Genomic DNA, 17,180 nt, shown 5'->3' with positions numbered 1-17,180 from the left:
GTTTTTAGCAGCCCCTGCAACATGCTAGTCCACTGTAGCCTAAGCCTTGTACATAATGTTAAACATAGTTTTGGATTCAGTGGCAAGATTTCTTGATTGTACAGTGTCTGTCTCTCAGTAATGTTTTAAAATGAGACCTTCGTCAGCTGGCAGTAGGCTACTTTGTCGGTAGTCATGAGAAGTTCTCTTGCTAACAGACCATAAATATGCTGCCCAGAAAACCTTGTGAATAGTTCTGATTTATTTTACTACACTAACGAGGTTGAAATATAGACTTTGCCTACAGCATCTCCTTAACAGTAATGTTAACAAAATGACAGCATTCATATGACAAAGAAAAACGAATTTGGTCACTCAAGACTATGCCACAGCAACCAGTGTAGGCTACAGTCTTACCCAATAGGCCTACTCGAAGCAGATAGCGTTGTCTGACGGTCGAGTGGGTTAATGCAGTGTTTCTCAAACTTTTTCAGATGGAGAACCACTTAACCAATAAAAAAATGCATGGACCACCTAGCTAAAAAAATAGATTAGACTTACTTCAACAGTATATCAGCACAATAGGCCTACTCACTGAACCCCCTTGCTTATTGTATTTACACTTTGCTTATTGTGTCAGATTGTGTGTCTTATCATTGTATATGATTTAAACTGGCATATCTTACATAGACAGTGTTGCAGAACTGTTTGGATTTACATACAAGTTGGTTCAATATTGCAAACAACTCATCTATATCATATTTTACCACGTCTGCTCGCGGACCACTTGGGATAGCTTGCGGACCAACAGTGGTCCCCAGACCACACTTTGAGAAACACTGGGTTAATGCACGTATTTCCAGAACAGGTCTGCAACTTTCAGGCAGTTCGGAGTTCGAATCTAGGCAGGAGCAGAGCCATATAAAGGCCTAGGCCTATTGTTATCATTTTTTGCAAGGTGTTGCTCCTGGCAATACTTGTTCATAAGACGTTTGGTGATTAATTGATAGCTGTTTTTGGGACACGTTAAACGTTCTTTATAATGAGCGCATCCGGGGAATAAAATGACTGTTACGCGCTGTTACAACTGTAGGCTACAATGATTGCAATACAAAAATATGCGCGTGTTAGTTTAGTTAGTTTTGTGATGTTTTGCACTTTTGCCTCATGCGTTTTCAGGTTTGAGGGCTTTTTTGGCAAGATTGACCTTGGTTAGACTCTGCATATGTTATTTCTCCGTATGGAAAATAAAGTCAATTTGACACACGTCTGTTATTAGTTCAATAACAAGTGTTGCTTGTTAAAACATGTGACTAGTGAAACTCAAATGATTTTAGAAATATTTAGCCAAAGCCAAAAGTGTTAGAAGGAGAGGCGGCCGGTGCAGCTCAGATGTCTTCTTAATTTTCTTTATTCTTTAGTAAAAGGTGCAGAACATTATTTAACTTTGACTAACGTTTCGATGTTCGTTAGTCAAAAACATCGACACATCGAAATGTTAGTCAAAGTTTAATAATGTTCTGCACCTTTACTGAAGAATAAAGAAAAATTAAGAAGACATCTGAGCTGCACCGGCGCTCTCCTCTAAAAAATATCTGTCCTGGCCTGGTTGCAACGGATTGTGGCCAAACGACAGAAGCGGGAGAACCCTCCTTTGTCTACCAAAAGTGTTACTTTGTGCCCCAAGCCCCCACTGCTTGTGAAAGAAGGGGATGGGGGGGGGGCTTAACGTGAAAAGCTTAATGTCACAAAACGGCAACGAAGTCGCTTTAGGCTACAGGCCTTCATAATGGTAGGCTACAGGAAGTGGGGAGGGTATGGGATGACCAGAGCCGCCATCTATCGCCTTTCCAGGCACACAGCTCGTTATATAGCCTATCGACTGCCTTAACAGATAGGCTTTGCTCTTGGGTTTGGCCTTACAGCGAACTCAATGCTCCTGTTGCTTGCAGTTTGTTAAATAAAAGCGATGCAGATTACATTATTTGTTTCTGATTAATTGCGTCTTTTGATGTATTTTTGCAACATTTGCCTGTTAGGCTGGGCTACTGTCAATGTCCTGTACAGGTCAATGTTCAACAATTGCTGGTGTAGGCCTAGGCTATTAATCAATTAGGGACTGTTCGTTATTTATTTAATTAAGGGGCTACCGGAGGAGTTTTGGGAGTGTTAGTCAAAAAAGAGCGTGACCCTCCCTCGCCAGCAAGAATTTTTTCTATGACCCTCCAAAGTGATTGAGAAAAAAACATGACCCTCCCCAGTCCCAACAATTTATCGATGCCTTAGGCTACTGGGTCAATTTGGGAGCTTGCATGCTACTGACTCCTTCCCTTGAAATGCCTTGAAAAAGCTGTCGTTTGCACAATTTCACAAATAATCACCGGGACCGAAACAAACCTGTCAACTTTTCCCGGGTTCATCGCGTATTTTAACTTTTTCCCTCGCCGTCTTAGGAGGAGCTGCAGGGCCGTCGCAAAGGGGATCGCGAGGCCCTGTCGCGAACTTGACAGATGCAAGGCCCTTTTCACTTACGTGCATGAAATCATGCGATAGCTTACTTTACACATAGCCAAGGCTACCGTCGGTGTATTTTAATAGTAGCCTAGTCTAATAAGCTACACCAGCTTGCCTTTAAGAGGGGAAATTCAATTGTATAGCCTATAACATTAGCTGAGTCACATATTTTGCCATATGGTGTTTATCATAGGCTACATCCGCGAAACCAAATAGTGTAACAAAGGCGAACACTTTAACAGGGGAATTAATTGGGCATGAATCATTGTGCTGAACGGTATTAGTCAATGAGCAGAAACACACAAATTTACATTCAAACTATTGATAAGATGTACTGGTCTGTATCTATAGGCTAACATTGGACAAATAAATGACATTGACTCGCCATATCCTGACTCAGGAAAAAAAAAACATTTTCTTGCTTTGCAAGCAAACTCAGCAATGAAATCATAGGCCAGTTTGCAGGTAGCCTAACGTCTTTTTCATAGAAGGGAGAGTCCAGTCTCTCCTGTGACATGGAGGTGAGCATATAGTTTTTAATAGCTTCGAAAAGCTTCGTTCACCCGATGCCAGTCACTGATTGCAATTTCAAAGTTCGGAAAGCTTCATCTTTTTAAGTTTTAAGTGCAGTGGCCCCTATCTGCCCTCTTTGGAATTATATATCGAGCCTATTATAAGGTCCAGTCATTTATGTCCTGGGATTCGATGTGCTCAAAAAGAAAAGAAAAAACACTTTTTTGTAGATGGTTATGAGGAGCAATGTGAGAGAGAAATTTGATGATCATTGATCGTTGTTTTGGGACGTTAAGCCTTTTCCATAGGCGTCAGTGAAGGAGACCATTGACCATTTTTTTTATACGAAAATATTTCTTAACTACAAAAACTCAGTGTCTAAAAACTCAGTGTCATTCAGACTCAACCCTCTTGTTGTTTTATTATCTTTTTTCGTTGTCGTTTGAACGTTGGCAAGCAGGCATGTTATGTTGCAATTTAAGTGAAATTTCTACAGTAGGCCTACAACATGCTGTTAGGATGGGCTACTGTCAACGTTCTTGTACAGGTAAATGTTCAACAATTGCTGGTGTACAGGTTATATAATCAATTAGCTAAATCATTTGTCCAGCTGTTTAAACATTTTTTTGTGCTACATTCAAACGCAAAAGGTGCTTTGATATATTTTTCGTTTGAACGTCGGCAAGCAGGCATGCTTTGGTTGCAATGAATGAGGATAATTGCTTTTTTTGCATTATTTTGAATATGACTCGCTCCAGTCTCAACAGCACGTACTTTTTCCACACGCTAAGTTCTAACACACATAGCCTACTGTAGGCCTATCCCCTCTCGCTTTCTCTCTCTCCATCCCTGCACACGGTGCTTTCTTAAAGGAGCTGCACCATTTTACAACAACTGCATCTACATTTTCATATTAGAATGTTTTGTCAAGTGTAAGCTTAAACTACCGTGATCAATTTAAGTTCCCGTGCCCCCGCTGCGTCATGGAAGCAGTAAGTCAGTCGCATCAAAAATAGTAGTGGCACCCAAGTGACACCTTGTGGTTGTTTGTGTCAACTGCAGTTTGTACCATTTCTGCTGAGAAAATGGGGTGCGTGATTCATGAAGGAACCCGTCCAAACTTAACGGGGACCCACTGTAGGTGTAACTAAATCTACTCTAAACAGACTCCAGCTGGTCCAAAATGCTGCAGCCAGATTACTGACTGGATCTAAGAAACGTGACCACATTTCACCTGTGTTTGCTAAACTGCACTGGCTTCCTGTGGAACAAAGAATTTATTTTAAAATTCTTCTGTTTGTTTTCAAAGCTTTACATGGTTTAGCACCTCAGTATTTATGTGATCTTTTAATTCCTTACTGTCCTCCTAGACCTCTTCGATCATCTTCCCAGTGTCTTCTTTGTGTTCCTTCTGCCTCTCTTAAATCCAAAGGTGACAGAGCTTTCTCTGTCTATGCTCCCCAGCTTTGGAATAGCCTTCCTGATGTTGTGAAATCCTGCCCCACTATTAGTAGTTTTAAATCCAACCTAAAAACCTACCTCTTCTCCCGAGCTTTTAACACTCCCTCACCTCCCTTTTTTTATATGTTTATATGTATGTATATGTATTATTGTTATTATTATTATTATTATTATTATTATTATTATTTGTATTATTATTATTATTTTATGTAAAGCACTTTGGTGCAATGCTATTGCTTTGAAATGTGCTATATAAATAAATTTGACTTGACTTAATATTCACTAATGTATTCAAATATGCAAATTCTCATTAACTATGAGTGATCTAAAAATATCCCAAGCAGAAATGGATTCTATGCGAAAAAGTACTATAGAATCAATTGAAAAATGTTTGGTAGTGACCTTAATCAGATCGTTCTGGGTTTTGCCCTGTCTACCAGGTTTTGGTAATGGAAAGACAAAAAGGCGAGTAGAGTTGATACCATGCAGTGAAAAAGGGCCATTAATGTATAACAAAAAGCTACAAGTTCAGTCATTTCAAAGCATTTTCTATTCAAAGCATTAACTATTACCTATTTTTTGTAAGATTTATAGATTGGGGACAAGGATAAACCACGTCTTGTCTTTAACCCACATTAGCCAAGTAACATCAAATACATTCTTTACTGTCCAGCAGTAGCGTGCGGTGACCATACATTTTGGTAGGGCAGAAAGTCTGACTTTTTTTAATAGCCTATCATTTTGGGCTACATTAAAATTACATATTTTACAGGACTTTGCGGTATGCTTAAATCATGTCACAGTCAGAATTGTAGATCAGTAACCCATCAGCACCGTTCTCATCACGTTAAACCAGCGAAGCATAGCAACGTTGTTGCTATGGGTATCATTGTTGCTATGGGTAAACAAAACTATTTTTTTTGTGTTCTGTCTGGCCTGCTAACTATCTAATATTTTTAAGTAGTTGGGTTTTATAACTGCAACTCAAGACAGTTGGGTGTTATGGATAATTGTCTGACCACTCGCTGTAGAAACTAGGCTATATTGATAGCTCATTCTGAATGCAGCAGCCTATGCCATACCTTTGAACACCGTTGCCTTCTCGCTTTTGCGCTGTCAAAAGATGCTATTAAATCCGCTAGAAGCTAGCTACTAAACCAAGGAAGACACCAGGGTTAGCTAACGTATCTTCTAATTTCAACCTCTCAAATAGTTTTTTTAAACAGAAACTCAACACTGTTAACAGGTGCTACACTACTCGCCATTTCTGCATCTTGAAATGAAACGATAGGCCTAATTTATAACTGGCGGAATAATTTGAGTAGGCTGGTTCTAGAATATGACCATGGGGCAGACTACTTTATGACCATACAGGCGTCTTTTAGCGCGGATTGCAATCCTTATTGAAGCCGCCAGGGTTATGCGATAATTTATTGAGGAATGGGATCGTCGAGGTGCCCTGCCCCAACATTGCATGACAGATTAAACTCAACGAGAATCGCCACCATCATCCAAAAGTTGATGTCAATAGACCAAAAATAGTTGGAAAGCCTACAGAAACTATAGATAATTAATGTGACAATCACATTATTAAAAGTAGACTTGGAGCAATGATTTACTGAGGAACTATTTTTTGTGGAGGATGCGTCAGGTAGTTCGCTGCCCCACCTGCCCATATGGATCGCACGCTCCTGCTGTCCAGTCATGCTGCCTCAATAAAAATGTAGTCAAAAGTACTCAAAATGTAATCATCATGTTACCTCTTTGTTGCCAATATTTCGCGTTGACGACATCTTCAAACGAAATCACCTGGATGTCACCTAAAACAAAATAAACAGTTGAATATTAAACAAAAAGAACCCTACTTTTGCATTCTTTAAATAAATAGTTAACAAGTCTGTGACTGATGGTTAACAAAACTGACGAACTGGCTGTGCTGGTAAGAAATCAGAAGATTTACAGGGAATGTATTAGAATAGAATAGAATAGAAACTTTAATTGCCACACAACAATGTTGGTGGTATTTTTTGTAGCTCAGCCCGGTGGGGTGGGGTTTATAAATAAATAAGTAGAGTTGCAAATCTTCAGGAGTTCAGGAGTCTAATTGCTGAAGGGTAGAAGCTGTTGTTGAAGTGTGTCTTTTCTGTCTTCAGAGATCTATAGCGTCTTCCATAGTGCAGAAGTTGGAAGAGATCATGGCTCGGATGTGAGGCGTCCCTGATGATCTTGGTTGCTCGGTTAAAGCTGTGTTCAGCATACAGAGAGTGGACTGATGGAAGGCCACAACCAGTGATGTTGGAGGCTTTGGTGACAACTCTCTCTAATTTCCTCTTGGAGCTCCCATACCAGACGGTGATTGAAGATGTGATGCTTTCAATGATGCTTCGTAGAAGAGCAGCAAAAGGGTTTTGTTGACATGAAACCTTTTCAGTTGTCTTAGAAAATAAAGTCTCTGATTCGCCTTTTTGATAAGGTGGGTGGTGTTAATGTCCCATTTCAAATTATGGCTGATATGTGAGCCAAGACATTTAAAGGAGTCAGTCAAGGTTATAGGCTGTTCACATATAGACGGGGCTTTGGTGTTAGGCCACCTTCTCATGTCCACAACCATTTCTTTGGTTTTTGAGGCGTTAAGATGGAGCTTATTTTCAGTACACCAGTCCGTAGCCCATTGCACCTCCTTGTGGTACTGGGACTCTTCATTGTCACTAATGAGGCCGATGATGGTGGTGTCATCTGCATGTACTTCAATACTTTGAAAGAGTGATGGTGAGATCATGTCATTAGTGTAGATGGAGAACTGAAGAGGAGATAACACACAGCCTTGTGGCGCTCCAGTGTTGAGGGTCAGAGGGCATGATGTTGTATTGTTAACCTTCACTGATTAGATACTGGACTTCCTGAGGAATAGAATTCAGTGACACAGAGCTGAGTTGATGTTCATGGCTTGTAACCTAGAGAAGAGTTTGAGTGGATCAATGGTGTTAAAGGCAGAGCTAAAGTCAATGAACATCATGCGTGCATAGGTGTTGCTTGACTCCAGGTGTTGCAGTATAGAGTGAACTCCTAGGTTGATGGCATCTTCCACAGATCTGTTAGACTGGTAAGCAAACTGGCAGGGATCCATCAGTGGTGATACTCTCCCATCTGCAAACCACAGTATCACACGTTCAAACACCTTCATAGCCACTGAAGTGAGGGCAACCAGCCTGAAGTCGTTGAGCCCAGTTGTTTTTGTTGTCTTCGGGACCGGAATGATGGTAGAGGGGCTTTAAAACACTGTGGAACTACACACTGTTGCAGAGAAGTGTTGAAAATGTCAGTGAAGACAGGTGCCAGTTGATTTGCACAGTGTCTGAAAACAGCTGGGGAAAGCTGATCTGGTCCTGCTGCTTTCCTGGCCTTCTGTTTTTTAAAAAGTTTGCACACCTCTGCCTCCTGGATGACAAAGGGAGGAGAGGGGGAGGTGGGAGGAGAGGGGAAGACTGCCGGTGACTGATTGTCCTCAAACCGGGCATAAAATGCATTGAGTCTATCAGGAAGCTCAGGGTCCTCATCTGGTAGTGAAGTAGGCCCTCTATTGAAATTGGTCATCTCCTTCAGACTTTTCCAGACTGATCTGGGGTTGTTGGTGGCCAGTTGATGCTCCAGTTTCAGTGCATAATCAGCTTTAGCTTTTCTCATAGCAGAACGAAGTTCATACTTGTCAGTCTTATACTCCTCCTTGTCTCCTTTTTTAAATGCAGAACTTTTTTTCCTGCAAAGTGCAGCAACCTCTTTGGTGAACCAGGGTTTACCATTGCCATATGACTTGATGCATTTGGTCCCAATGCAGTCATCAACACAAAACCGGACATATGACGTCACAGCCTCTGTGTTCTCGTCTAGGCTGACACGTGTGTTTAAAGATGTCCCAGTTGGTGCTTTCAAAGCAGCCTTTCAGCGTATCGATAGCATTCTGTGGACCATACTTTCACAATGTTGGACTTCGGCTTCACAGATTTAAGTTTCTGGCGATACTCTGGGACAAGGAAGAGTGTTGCATGGTCAGACTTTCCCAGCGGAGCACTCTGGAATGCACGGTAAGCCGAAGTGATAGTGTTTAGTGTTGTCAAGATACCAAAATGATTGTTTCGATACCAATACCAGATCAAGAATTGCGATTTCGATACTTCTTCGATACTTTTTAAAAAATGTATTTGATTTGGGGGCCCCCACCCACGTCATCAGTAATATTGAATGTAGTGTGATCACCACCAGTGGCCCTCCTAGATTCTGCTTGACTCTCCACACACACACAAACAGAAAATGATGGCTTATGTCATATGTTTCTATTTGATATATTTTGGAATTCATATAAAGTTATTGTTAATAATGTATAGTATTTTATAATATGCATAAAAATGAATATAAATACTTCATATTGATTTTTAAAGTATTACACTTAGGCATATATTTTATGTTAGGGCTAATTGAGTGCACATTGGTTGTGTAGAGGTGTAATTGAGTGCCTGTCACTTTAAGAAATACCTGAGAGTTAATTAGCCTTCAGCCTCAGGTTTTAGGCTAGTCCAGTGGTTTTCAAAGTGGGGGCCGCGAGGGGCCTCAGCAAGTTGGAAGGAAAAATAAAAATAAATACATTTAAAAAATGTAAAATATACCTATTACTATGAGGGTTGTTATACAATGCCATTATAATAATGTGACTCATATCTGAACATTATATTTCCCATGATAATGACTGGGAATAATAGTAGAGTGATAGCCCTCATATAACAGAAAGCCCTAAATACAATTTTTACACACTGTATACTCCATTGCGAAGTGCTTGTGGCTAAAATAATTATTAGGATTAGCTTAATGTATTTTTACATTTGCCGTTGTATTGTCGATGGGTTTAATAACACATCAAGAGGGTCCTTAGCCAGAACCTAGTGGTATTTGGGGGGCCTTGTTGTGGAAAAGTTTAAGAACCCCTGGGCTAATCAATAATAGTTGCGCATAGTGCGTAAGGATATGTGGATGCAATTCATTATGTTTTCTAGGTCATTAGACAAAAGAAAATCTTTCTGGGATCATAGAAGAGCTAAGTGTCTTGCAATGTTCATTAATGATTTAAGTGCCCACTCCACGAATGAGACATGACCTGAGCTAGCGGGATAGTTAGCAAGGAGCTGTCTCCAGATGTAAAAGTTTGCTATGGTTGCGTAGCCTATTTCTAAATGACGTTAAACCCAATAGTAGGCCTAAATTACCTAAATCCCATAGCCTAGGTAGGTTAGCAACATAAACTTGAGAGATGCAAGTGAGCAAATCAACTTGATATTAGCCTATTATGGGTTACAACAGCACTTAAACTAGCAGCATGTCTCACTGTTTATGGCAGGACCGCTGCGTGTGCATACGTGTCGTGTGAAATGACGCACAGGCGGGAGGAGGCACTAAAAGCATGCCTTGCGCACATGCACGTTACTTCAAAAGAACACAGTCATTCTTAAAAGTATCGATACTAATAAAATTAGGTATCGTGACATTTTTAATTTCAGGGTATTGCAATACTTTTGTAGTATCGGTGCACAGTGCAACACTAATAGTGGTGTAGCAGTGATCCAGAATGTTATCTCCTCTTGTCGGACATGTCACCTATTGAGTGTAGTTTGGGAGCTCGTCAGACAGATCGCAGTGGTTGAAGTCCCCCAGAACTATTACGTCTGGATGTGAGGTTTCAGTTGCGGCTATATTACATTACATTACATTTGCTGTGCTAGTACACAGGTGGCAGTGATGGCATTGGCTTGTGGTGGGATGTAAACACCAATTAGCACAATAAACTCTCGTGGTAGGTAAAAGGGTCTGCATGTGACAATAAGAAATTCCAGGGCTCTCAAGTGTCACGCATTGAGCGTGACAGTCACTCATTTCAGTCTTTTGTCACGCTCTCCCGCCACACACAGTATTTCTCACGCAGAAAAACTATTTATATATTTAGTATGCTGCCTCAGCGCCCAAAATGTCTCTGGCCGCGCTGCTCTCACCCGGCAGGAATCAAGCGCGTCTCCCCTGGAGTTGAGCCTGTCACTTATCAGCCAATAAAAAATAACGAGAGGGGCTACACAATAGCCAATCAGAAAATAGCACTATTGTATCTGGGTAAGATTTAACGCAACAACCAATGAAAAAACGCGCATCCTGGAATTGTTGAACGGTAATTATTGAACGCGAACCTGTTTCGTTCACCTTGAAGCTTTGAGCATCAGTTCATGGTTTCAGCACAGAGTAAGTAATCATTTAATGTTACAACAAATCCACAACTTGTTTGACACAAAAAATTGACAACGTGACTGCTGCTAGAGAATGTTTCCCAGACAATTAGCATCAGTTGTTCATGACTGTCTGTAACTTAGCCAACAGTTTCACAGCCTGTTCATTGACAACACTTGCTCAGAACAAGTAGCCTATGCCTAGTCATAGCCTACTTTCATTCACACGATGACTGACAGTCACATTCTAAACATCTCTCAATCCAAATAGGCTTAATCATTTTATTAGCACTAAACAAATGAAAGTGTATTGCATAGCCTATTGTTATAGGTAACTTTTAAAATCATCATATAATTATATCCTGGCCATGGATGCATTAATCATTGCATCTGTATTCAAAAATGTCAGGTAAAAAGCAATTAAGCATCCTCTCATTCACCCTGAGAGGAAAGCCCCCTAAAAGGTCCAGGTTAGTCAGTGCCATGTGTCAAATCTTTTCTTTTGCAAATCTGAGCAAATTATACTTTTGCCCCATTTTGACTTAAGAGGGCATTGCTCCTACGTACTGTAGCCAATAATCAAATGCCTGCTCTCTTTTGGAAAGCTGAGACACTGTTGTAAAACAATTAGAATAACTGTGTGATGTAGCCTACTGACACAAAGTTACAAAGGCTAGATTATTATTTTCTTTTTCTACTGGATAACAAGCATCTTTGAACTGACCACATTTCAGCCCTCTAGGTCTTGACTTGATATGACTTGAGTCTTAGCATTAGGTCTTGTCTTGCTGTGTGCAAAAGTAGATCAATATAGAATGACAACATGAGTACCATTATTTGCCAAGATATGCTCATGCATTTTGTAAAATGCCCTATGAAAACTCCCCATAGGACTTTGGGTTATCCAAAATGCATACAGTAGGCTACTGGCAATCAAATGCCTACTGCATATGAACCCCTTATAAGCATAATCTTGGCCTCAAATGAAAGGTAATACTCTGAAGTTTCATGCTTGCATTTGGATTGTAGGCTACTTCAGGTTCTGATATAACTACACTAAATATAGAATAATTACAAAAAATACAAATCTTTACAATTTCTATTTCAATTAAATTGGTGTGTATAAGATGGTCTATATTTCTGCCCAACTAATATTGGATCAACTGTTGACCGACCTGGGGCTGGTGTATGCTAGCTGGTGATGCTAGTTGCGCGTGTAAATCCTCACACCCCTAACCTTAAGAACGGCTCAAACTGCTGAGTTGGAAGCTTGGGCTTTTAGCTCAGTGGTTAGAGCGCTCGACTCAGGGCTCGAAATTAACTTTTTTTCTCTCAGTGTCCCGCAGCTGTCCCGAATACTACTTGGCACTGTCCCGGACTTAAACACCAGTGTCCCAAATTCAAGTTCTTGTTTTTTCCCCATTCTACATAATAAACAGCATAATAATCAGTAACTTGCATCACTTAATTAACTCGTTCTGGTCCACCATGTCAGTTCTGAACAATTTATTAAACACCATTTCATTAATCATCTGCTGTTTCACACAACACTCATTTTCAGAGATTGCGCTTTTGGCTCTTTTTTGAGGTTGCACTAGACATTCATTGTCCATCGTTTTGACGGACAGGGTTGTAAAACATTCCGTCAATAATCTATTTTCACGTGTCTTTAATTTCAGTGTCAGTTTGGTGTGATGTCATGGCCACAGATCTCAGTGAAAACAATAAGTAGCCTAGCGTGGGAAATTACCACAAAGCTGTCAGATAGGCTAGCCTACTCTCCTGCCACTCTCTCACCCTCAAATGCGTTCCCAATTAAATGAATTAGCAAAACGTAGTTAGAATATGTATCTCGATGTAACAAGCTGTTTTGACATTGTAAACGTTCTCTAAGAAGAGAGTAAAGCAGTTTGCAGTAGCCTAAAGTTAACCACAACGTCGTCTATTGCTGGAAAAAATAGCGAGCGGCCTATTTTAATAATTTGATAAACTAATAAATGCTCGGCGGGCCGGATTAAAGTGCATGGCGGGCCGCAGTTTGGACACCCCTTAGAACTGCCACAGCGAAATGTCAAATGCTAACTTAAATAACTGTTTTCATTGTTATAGGCTACCTTGCAACACTATCGTTTTGTCAAATCGCAGTTGCAGTAGGCTATTTAGCTCAGCATGATATTGGTGACGTTTGTCTGTCAATGACAGAAAACACGTACCCTTTTAGTCAGAGAGAGTTAGAACACCAGTGTAACCTTAGGCCTACATTATCAGTCAAAAATGTTCACAATGTCATGGAAACAAATGCCATTTACCTACCTGCTAGTTAGGTAAGTTAACCTCTATATCGGAAAGTGACCCATTAGGCCTACCGCCCTTGCCCTATTTTTGTGTCGGCCTATAAGTCACAATATTAATTTAACCAATACGGCAGATTCCTAAGGAAACGCAAGCACCCAGCCCATTTGGGTATCTTACTATATTTGTACCAAAAATAACATTGTAGCCTACAGTGATTTGAAGCGCAGTAGCCTAAACAGTGTTGTAAGGCTGCGTGTACAAAACCGCTTCTTTACAGATCAGCTGGCTAACGCTGCTTTTGCCAGCTGCCCGTCACGCCAGGTCAAATTTTGTATAGGCCTGATTCTGTATTTTATTCAGACAAGAAAGATACGTTTAGATTCCCATGTGAACAGTTTAGGGAAAAAGTACCTATTTTGAAATTTGCTTTGCCATTTTTTCTAATGTCCCAGAGTTGTCCCAGACATCATTCTATTGTGTCCCGGAAGCATTTTTTATGGTCCCCGGGACGTCGGGACATCGTTAATTTCGAGCCCTGGCTCGACTCCCATGCCGGTGTGTTGAGGTGGCGGGTTCGAGGGCCGTGAGCAGCGGACGAAACAACCTCTGGAACATCTGAAGGCATATTATTAAAACAGCAACAAAAAGTTGTAGTATTATTAATGAAACACCCCCATTCTCGCAACCCGTCTGACCAGCCACCCCTTTAACGCCCAGACGGGGGGGGATTGTCGACGGGGAATGTCACTCTTGCCTGTCCTCAAAACTTGAGAGCCCTGAAATTCCAGATCCGGGGAGCATAACTCATCATCGATCATTGACTAGGAAGCATACACCACCACCTTCAGACTTGAGTGATAGATTAGCTGACCTGTCTGCCCGGTATATTGAAAAGCCGGGAGGTGTGACCGCCGCATCCTGGGTGTACTCATTCAGCCAGGTCAAGCAGATGGCAGAGCATTCCTTGTACTTCCAGTTGCATATAGCCTACAATATGGCACATTATTGTTCATCTTTCGACTATCTTACGCAAAAGCCTCTTCTGATATTTATTCATTTCATATTCTTACCACATAAACACAACACCAATAAATAGGCTACAGACTTGAGTTATTTGCTGTTCACATCGGAATTGTTATGGATCCATTTGTCTGTCACGCAACATAGGCTACAACAACATCTAACAGGAGTAGCTTACTATATGCTGAAGAGTGATGACTGCGTAAGATGCCAGAATATCCCCAAACTCTCGGATGTACATTAAAATTGATCTTTTCAGTAGGCTAGTCATTTCCAACTTCCCAAGCTGATGGTGCTCAAAATGCAACACAACCGTGTTCAAAGTAGGATGAGGACAACCTGAGGTTGGTGTACAAAACTGAGCTAAAGGTAAACTATGCAGTATTGGCAATTTCCTTACCGTTTTCTCGGTTTTTGCTTCTTTTTCGCTGGCTCTGTCATTACGAATGTCTGAGAAACTCCATCGCTACCTTTTTCTAGCCAGTGCCTGGCGTGTATGTGTATTTGAATGCAGTAAAGCAATTCATTACACTCGTTATACTTCCTGACACTGAGGCCGTCGGCCCGCCAGCCCACAGTTGCAAGGGTGGTTTTTCCGCTCACAGGCGCTAGGGGGAAGCGAGACGGCCACCATTCAACCCGAAAAAAGTCATAACCATTCCACAGGCCTATGTTTTGAATTTCAAGCGAATATGTTTAGGCTAACTTTTACCAGTGTTACGTGCGAAAACGGGAGAGAGCTGGAGAAGCCTAGACTTTGGACACACGCATACACACACACACACACGCGCACATGGAGCTCTCATAGCCTACGTTAAATGTGGGGTTAGGTGACTCCAGGATGGTATCTTCAACTGTCAAATGTCATCAATCAGGGAACAATTTAATCGTGCGTGGGTTTGTTTGAAGACCAACGTTTAATCTCACGTGGGTTTGTTATATCATTTCAGGGTTTCCCGCAGCACTTTGCAGTCAAGGCGGCCGCCTTGGCAAAACAAGCATGCCGCCTTAACTACATCGTCAAAAAAAAACAAAAAAACCTGTTACTCGGTCCTGTTTTCTCCCTTTCATTCCAAACCGTGACCAACGCCAAATCGCCCTACTCCGCAGAACGCATTAAAAAATAAGAAGAAAAGTGTCATGAATCGAAAAATAATCAGATTTTCAGGGTTCCTACACATTTTCCATTTCAAATGTCCATACTTTTTCCATACTCAAATGTTCACACTTCTCGGTAGATTTTTCTGACCATATTCTAGACATTGTCAATGGAGTGTTCGTGAAGAGCTGTATAATAATGTTTATTATTAACTTGTTAGCCCTCAGAAAACATTTGCCCATTGTTGGATACTTTTCGTTGGGGAAGTCAGTGCACAATGGTATAGGGCACGTGCATAGAACAGGGGTTCTCAATTTGGTTTTGGTACCAGAGTCCCCTTGTGGGAGAGATTTTTTTCTGAGGACCCCCATTCAATTGTATCTTGATCTGGACTGACAACTTAAGATACACAACAGTAGGAATGGTTTATTATGACCTGAGTGAAGTGATTAGTACTGTAGATGCAATAGTCTGATAGTAGTGTATAGTGTATGTGTGTGTATGTGAGGGAGAGTGTATGTGTTAGAAAGAGGGAGGAGAGTGTGGGTGTTTATATATGTGTGTGTGTGTGTGTGTGTGTGTGTGTGAGTGGTAGTGGAGTTAAAACAGGTAAGGTTTGTGGGGGCGTGTGTGAGTGTGTGGTGGTGGGTTAAAGACAGCAGGTAGAGTAAGTATGTGTGTGGGGCAGAGTGTGTGTGTGTGTTTGTGTGTCACTTTTTATTTATTTATTCATGCTAAAGTGCAAGACAATACAAGAGCACGAAAAGCAGCATGAAAGGGCGATCCCTAAGAAGCAAGAAATGCTTATAGCGGGGACCCATTTTACTCTTTCAATAGATAGATAGATAGATAGATAGATAGATACTTTATTGATCCTCAGGGGAAATTCAAGAGTGGCTTGGCCATTAATAGAGAGACAGGTATTTTCCACATTATTTGTATTTTTTGTGGAGCGAAATATAATATAGTTTGTTTTAATGATATTTAGTGATAATGTGTTGCACTTAAACCAAGTGTTCACTTTCAACAACCCCTTGTTTGCAGTTTCCTGCAAGACAAGAAGATTTTTGTGAGACAGGATCAGGTTGGCATCATCTGCAAATAACACTTTATGAAAGGCATCAGAGACATCTAGGTCATTGATATAAAGGGTGAACATTCAGTAAGAGGCCCGAGTATGGATCCCTGGGGGACACCAAGAGTAATAGTTTTTTGTAGAGATGCACCGATTGCAATTTTCTGTGCCGATACCGATTTTTCATAGAGTTTGACCTGCCGATACCGATTTTAGCTGATTCCGATTTCATTTCTTCTAACCATTTTACAGCACACACACAAATAGTTATTTTCTATCTTTTCTTTGATAGAACATGTTAATATAGACATGTAATCAACTTATCAATAATGAAATGGCTGTTAAAAAAAATGGAACTGGTGAGCAGACAGATTCTTCTTCAAGTCTAACTTTAGTTTCAGTATCAAATTATGGATTAAGTTAAGTTATGGAACACCCATTTTATTCTTCTCACATCCAATATCCAACTAAAGATATAAGAAAAATTGTCATGATACATTTAAACATGCTACCATGTAACATATTTTCATATGCATTGATGAATTTATGGGAGGGCGAGGGAAAAGTGGTTGTAGCCTAGGCTATCACCAAACACAGGGGAGGAGAAGTGCTAATAGCGATTAGGTGCTCCACCATATATGAAAACAGTGCACGTCTGTTTTGCGGTGAAAAAATTAAATCCAAATTCCGGTTAAATGCATCAATTAGGCTATAGGCCTAGAAACTTTCAGAGACGGCCGATTCAGTATTCAGAGCATCAGTTTTCTTCATTGTAGGCTACTATGTCAAAAGCAACTTTAACGTTTGCCTTTCTAATAGGCTATCATTTGTTCACTTTCACGACATCCACTTCTCAATCTACTAGGGTATTTTAAGGCATAGCCCTAGTCTAAGTGCAGTAAATAGTTCCGAGTATTTTTTTTTTAAGTGGAGTAGAACTACTAGGGCTACTGTATGTTGCTGC

At 40.7% G+C, this 17,180-nt stretch overlaps 1 protein-coding gene across 5 annotated transcripts in view; it reads right to left on the bottom strand.

Annotated features, from left to right (window-relative positions):
- The window catches only part of cep41 (centrosomal protein 41), an 84,691-nt gene that overhangs the window by 56,147 nt on the left and 11,364 nt on the right, over window positions 1–17,180 (bottom strand). For 4 of the 5 annotated variants that reach the window (XM_048256829.1, XM_048256825.1, XM_048256828.1 and 1 more), the window contains exon 2: window positions 6,228–6,287. In XM_048256829.1, coding sequence (XP_048112786.1) covers window positions 6,228–6,260 — 33 coding nt within the window. In that variant the 5' untranslated portion in view covers window positions 6,261–6,287. Of the gene's footprint in view, window positions 1–6,227; window positions 6,288–8,997; window positions 9,089–17,180 lie in introns of those variants that run through there. The other variant, XM_048256826.1, reaches the window with a different exon arrangement.

This window comes from Alosa alosa, chromosome 11, assembly GCF_017589495.1.
Source record: "Alosa alosa isolate M-15738 ecotype Scorff River chromosome 11, AALO_Geno_1.1, whole genome shotgun sequence".
Taxonomy (NCBI): Eukaryota; Metazoa; Chordata; class Actinopteri; order Clupeiformes; family Clupeidae; genus Alosa; species Alosa alosa.
The sequence above is the reverse complement of the archived record's forward strand: the minus strand, read 5'-3'. Positions and strand labels throughout refer to the sequence as shown.